The sequence below is a fragment of the Melanaphis sacchari genome, unplaced genomic scaffold (genome assembly GCF_002803265.2).
Source record: "Melanaphis sacchari strain LSU unplaced genomic scaffold, SCAv2.0 Contig0_pilon_pilon, whole genome shotgun sequence".
Taxonomy (NCBI): domain Eukaryota; kingdom Metazoa; phylum Arthropoda; class Insecta; order Hemiptera; family Aphididae; genus Melanaphis; species Melanaphis sacchari.
The window spans coordinates 15494267-15501237 of NW_020270366.1; the positions used below are offsets into that span (position 1 = coordinate 15494267).

The following is a 6971-nucleotide window of genomic DNA, read 5'->3' on the forward strand; positions in this document are numbered from 1 at the left end:
ACTATTATTTCTGAGAAAAAAAATAGTTTTTTATGAAAAGTAGTGTAGTTAATAATAATTAATAGTAATAAATAAGTCAATACAATAATTGTATTGGCTTATTTATTTAATAGACAATAATCTGGAATTTTGAAAAAGTCCATCGAATATTTTGAAAAATTCCATGAAACATCCTGTAAATGTATTAATAGGAAATAATAAAATACAATGAAAAATATACAAAACAATGTATTGAATTGTTTACATTTAAACATTTCTAGTTATATTATTTTAATAACTATTTTGAAATACTGTTCAAAGCAATTTATTCTAATCATTAAAAATACAAAATTTTAATAGTTATTTGTTAATAATCACTTTAATGTATGTACATCCATTTATAGGTCTCACATACCAATAATTTGTTGTATTATATCTTTTTCATCGGAATCGTCATCTAAGGCTCTTCGTTTTATTTTGATAAAATGCTCTTGTTTTGTCTGTAAGTTGTCAACGCTATTCTACAACAATATATTAGTTGATTATAATTTGTTCAATTTGTTGACATTGATATTATTTGTGAACAAAAATATCAATATTTGAATGCAAGACATAATGTTAGAGACCATTTAATTTTTAATCAGATTTTTTTGAAAAAAAAATAATTGTATTTATTAATTTGGTTTTATAAATTAACTCAATATGAACAAATTATTTTTTTAATATTTAAACCACCGGTGAAGAATTTCTAAAATGGATGAATTATACTCCTAAATAGAATATAAATTGAAATATACTAGACTATAATGATTAATACACATGTTCAATTTTAATTTTAATAAAATAATAAACTGTATGACTATTATGATATATAAACAGTTACCTATATTTAAAAATAATATAAGCATATATATTACCTTGTATGATTTCAAAGACCGCATCCATCTATTTCCTGTCCCTTGAGAATGGTCTACATTTTGAAAGTTTTTCGGTTCAAGCGTATCATTACCTTTATTAATAATAATAGAAAAATAAATGCATTTAATTTTAAATTCTATAACCCATTTTTATTTATACCTGCACTATTTTTAGGGGAAAAAAAATACTCAAACCACTAAAATAAACTGCAAATATTTTTAGTGAAATTATTTTTTTTAAATAACTTGTTGCAGGAATATCAGATTAATAAAATGCTTAATTCATTAAAAAAAAATCTATATACAAATCATTAAATTTAATTCTTTCATTAGATAAGTTAAAAAGTACATTTTATATTATTTCTAAAGAAATGTCCTAAACATTTAACTCATCTGATTGTAATAGAAATTATGATGAAATATTATTGAATATTTTTCATATAAGAATGTTACAATTATTTGATACTTGACCATTTGTCAATTTCTATATTATGTATTAATACAATACATTGAAATAATTATAGTTATATAGAACTATTATATGATTATTGAATTAATTGTTTTATTTCGTCGAAGAATTGTTTAATACTTACACCTTACAATATATTTATTTATTGTTTAATATTTTTAAGGGGCTGTGCAATAACAACTATACATACATTCATGTAACTTTAAAAAACTACAATAATTTAGGGATTTTTACAGTTCTTCATGGTATTTGAAACGTTTAAGAACTTGTACTTAAAATCTTAAAGGAATAAAATCATAATAAATGGTACCGAATTCATGATTTTTTAGACCCCTATGATCGGTATGCAGTTATTAACAACATTATTAAAAATTAAAATGTTCGTATATTTTTTTTTATTTTTTTAAACTTGTGATTTGTGGTAGCGGCGGCACCTTTGTGGCGAAGGCCTGTAGACTGTAATCTATTCAGCTTGTTCATAAATTTGGTCCTGATAAATAATTAGTAAAACTATTGATTTCAAAAACCAACAATTGTTATTTATTCCACTAAAGACGATGAGAAAAAAAAACAATGACAATTTTCCAAAAACATAACGTAAGTAATAATGTTACTCACCGACTTTAAACACCCACGAGCCGTCAATAATCTGATTTTTGAATCCCCAAGATATATTTCCATTCGGCACCACCGAAGTTAACCACCAGCTATTGGGAGGCGAGGAAAATGAAGTGTACTTCCATTTGATCGGTCCATCCATTTTAGTTCTAAACCATCTGACCGACGCCAATACGTTTTCATATTGATCGGAGTACGAGAATCCACCGCCGGTTATTTCTGTTCAAAATATATAAATACTTATTTTACTATTTGAAGTAAATAATCGTATCGACAGTTATGCGCAAGCCTTCAATTGTATTGGACTTAAATTTTAAGAAATTACTAAAATTTAAATTCACATTTTTATAATGCGACAGATAAACAGAAAATTAAAGGATTAACATTGCGTTCTGTAAGCAGTGTCAGTCCGCGGCGGATAGAAAACTCATAGTTAGTTTACTACACATAGAACTTATGAGTATGTGGTAATATTTTTAGTTACTTAATAAATCACCATTGAGTAATTTGAATAATTTAATCAACGTCAACTCCATTAAAATATTCTAAAAGTAGTCTATAATTTAACTGACTTCAGAAAGTCCTTTTTCTATTATAATATAATATAATGGCTTAGTAATAATTATGTTGACAGACAATTTTATATTTCGTCTTTTAATGTGATTTTATTTGTATTGCACAGTCAACATCCATTAAGATTGCAACAATTGAATGTTGTGTGTTTTGTTCTTGGTTACACGCACACACACACTTTGTGTACGAACTAGGCAACCGCCGTTTATTGTTTAATGTTAATATTTTGATAAGAAATTAATGAATGGACAAAGAAATGTCACTAACCTACATCAGAAATAAATGATAATTCACTTATTATTTTCCTAACGAGGCACGAGTATAGTTTTTAAGTTTTTATACATTAATAATGTATTTCTTCACGAAAATTGATGTGCAACTTTTTATAATAATGATCACATCTATTATATTTTTATGATAACAGGCAATCAACATTATACCCTATTGGCATGGGCGTAACTAGGATTTTAATTAGCGGAGGAGGGAAGGGCAGTTGATAACCTTAATTTTTTTGCTTTTTCCATATTTTATAGTAAAATTTACACTTTCGGTATAAGAAATAGAATTGAGTTTGAAGCACAAAGGGGAGGGGGAAATTCCCCCTACTACACTCTCGCTACGCCCATGCCTATTGGTCATAGTCATTTTTAAATATGACCAGTTAATGGTTAAGTATAAAAAAAAATTTTTCATTTTTTTTTTTTTTTAATTTAACATCATAATTTACTTAGTGAATGAAAATTAGCAAAATAATAAAAGTACATTCAAAAACATTAAAATGACTTAATGAAACTACTAATGCTAGATATAATTATAAATTTAAATATGATATCGACATAAGAGATAAGTACAGCAATTTTGTATTTTACTCAAAGTGTACTTATTGTTTGTGGCCTTGTAGATTCTCTATTATAATATATATATATGATATTATAATTTTGTACGTTTTCGTTCATTATCTACATGGAAAACAAAAATTACTACAACACAATGTTTAGTCATCTGCATAGTGAAAAGAGTTCAAAGATCTATAGAATTTTCAGCACACCTTATATTGTTCAATTAATAATATATTATGTATTATAATTTATAAATTATATATTAGACTCGTTGGTATACGTAGTCGTATATAAGTAAATAGGTAAAACAATTTTACTTAAGTTAGAAAAAAATTTAATAGTCTGAAAATTTTTTGATTGTAATAGCTATAAATATAGACATTATTGATTTATATCAAGTTATTTGTATGTATTGAAAAAGTAATAACTTTACAAAAATAATATACTATGTCGATACTCGATAGTCAAATATTACCGATTGATGCGTCTTAACTCTTAATAATATTTTAAAAATTATTTTTGTTTGTTAATTTATTTTAATGGAAAAAATCTTCATTCAGTGAAATCTATAATTTGGTTTTTATGCATACTTATACTTATCGAATATTGATATCCCATTTGAAATGATTCATTTCATGCGAAAGCTTTTTTGTGTGGTGACGGTGTGTACAGTCTTTATTTCTGAGAATATTCTTAACTATTATGCATTACTGTTGGTAATTTATTTTTAGTTTCCATATTAGTAGTACGATATGTTTAACTGTTTTCTGACAATAACGTCACATCTATTATAATATTAACTAAAAATTTTTAATAATATTATAATATCTATCGCCATTAATAAAAAGTACCCATCAAAATATATACGAAAGTTTTACGTATTTATATTTTTAAATTCCAGAAAATAATAATAATGAGGAGTCATATACTTATATAAATTTCGAGTATCTATTAATAGTACAAAAATTCTAGTTTACGTTTCTTTATTCTTAATTACAACAAAAATAAAACATTAAACCATTGTTCTCAAAAACTGGTTTCGTTAAGAATTTAAGTAATGTAATAATATCTGAACATTCAATTTAAGTATTAAAAATTGATAATATTGCATGTATCAATCAAAAAAACTATTTAATTATTTATGATAAAAATTTCTTTTTAGTTTTTACGTACATATTAAATATAAATCAATGTTATGTAATATGTATTTTAAGTTCATTGCTATTGCCTATTGAATTGCGCATTAGTTGTACGATTGTGGTGTAATTAAACTAATTTATGATAATAATACTTTAAACGTTTAAAAAAACATAAAGTATAAGAAAATTGTTATGTATGTTATTGAATTTGTTTTAATATACGTTTCTGTTAATTGTCACAAACTATAAAATAATTAAATTAATAACAATAATTTTGTTGTAATATACCTATCAACTAGACACATTTGTTTTTATATCATTTACGAGAATAATTTGCATAAAATAAAAAATATTTTTGTTTCTGCTATCATTTCTACCAAACATGTCTACTATTTTTTTTTATATAAACTTAATTAAACCGTTGGATAGAGATATACATAATGTTATTATTTTTTTTTTTTTTATTATTATTCATCACAATCACGACGTCTGTCTCTAAATACTTATTTTAAACTTTTCTGTTATTATCTCTTGTACTTATTTCTTCACAGATTGTACAACAAAAAATAAACGACAAAAAAAAAAAAAAAAATTATTATTCATAACTCATAAGATAGAAAGACAAATATTAATATCACTGCCTCACAACTAGATAATATGTTAATTACAATAAATATACAACGGATAAGATGACTAAATACTTAATAGTTAATACCTACATTAATCATCATTGTAATTTATATTTAAAAATAACAGATATTTTATGCTATTTATAATCTACTTATCAAACCGGAACAGTTTTTTTTTTTAATGGTATTTTGAGTTGAAGGTTAATAATATTGTTATAAATTAACAATATTAATTCAATGGCATATACATGTTTATAGTTGGAGATTTCCAGTAAAAAAAAAACTCGTAGTTAAATTAATTTATACACGAATAATTACACTCAGTAATTCTAACCCCAAACTTTATAAAATTAAAAATAGCATACCTATACGGTATAGAAGGTACTCGTAAATAATATAATTATACACGTACATGTATAATGTATACATTCACTCGAAAAATAAAATAAAGAGAACGACTTATAGCTTTACAAAATTATTAAAACGTAACGAAGTATCTATTTAAGTATATAAAATATTAAATAATATTATCGAATTAACCTTGAAATTATTAAATTGAGTTCCTATATACTATTACTTATTAAAATATATAGTTGTGTTATTATTAAGTATATATAAGATTATTATTACTCACCTTCTTTATCAAGCGTTACTCTTAATCTGGTATCCCAGAAGCCGCTTGCTGAGTCCCTCCAGGTCCATCTTACCATCATGTACGAGTCAGTGACGGTATTGTTGAAGAACGACACACCACCACTACCAGGATCAGCTCTGTTGAGCACCCAAGGAGGTGACTAAAACATTGTAATTATTTATTTGTAGAGCGACAATTTTTTTTTTTTTTTTTTGTACGAATTTTTAACAAATTAATTATTCTATAATATTTATTAACAATAAAATTACAATAATACATTACGCACTTCGCTACCAAAAACGACGTCAAATAAAACGAGCAACGCCAATGGAAATGTGTTCGTCATCGCGGCTAAATCAACTCTAAAATAACATTATTATTATTATTACTATTAGTAGTAACTGTGTATTATATATTACGACTTTAATGGTAGTGTTGGGGGGGAAAATCGAACCTTGGAATAGTAATAATTTATATCGTATGTTTTGTTTATTTTATTATTATGGTGTTATTATTTTTTTTTAAAGAATCAGATTATATACCTGGTCATTTGTAGATATAGATCCATCGATTTGATAACATTATAATACTGTACTATGCAGTAACTACTGGTTACATTATTTTAAGGTTACAATGCCAAAACTCTGAACGGTTCAGTTACCATGTACAACGCATATGCAGAATGGACAGCAGACCATTATATAAGATATTTTTATGATTAAATTAATAAATTAATTTACCATGTATAGTTTTGGGATATTAATTATTATTGTGACATATAACTTGTGAAATACGACGGTAAACTTGATAAACAATTGTAAAGTTATATTACGGTCGGTCAATCTGTGACAATCATATCACGATATACGTAATACAACGCAACTTATACCCGCGTCATCCCGAAAATTTTCGATTAAATAATATATATTATACAACAAATGTACGAATATCATATTTCTTTAGAGATTATAACAAAAATTTATCTATATTTTTTTTATTAATATGCTTCATAACTATTTAATTTAACACTAGGGCTAGGATTTTATGCAATAAAAATATGCTGAAATATACCACATAAATATTATTAAATAAGCACATTTTTTTTTTTCAAATTACTCTAAATAAATATGTTTAAATAAGACAATAAAATACGATAAAATGAACACTTAATACA

General features: G+C 24.7%; 1 protein-coding gene across 1 annotated transcript; it reads right to left on the reverse strand.

The window, feature by feature from the left end:
- Positions 1-129: 129 nt before the first annotated feature.
- On the reverse strand, positions 130-6694 carry LOC112594671 (the record flags this gene model as incomplete). The annotated part of the gene is made up of 7 exons (XM_025339592.1): positions 6340-6694; positions 6084-6159; positions 5798-5957; positions 1984-2202; positions 897-988; positions 395-500; positions 130-173 (listed from the first exon to the last, which is right to left on the reverse strand). Coding segments are annotated over exons 1-7 (723 nt in total), but the record flags the coding sequence as incomplete, so codon positions are not given.
- Positions 6695-6971: the final 277 nt, after the last annotated feature.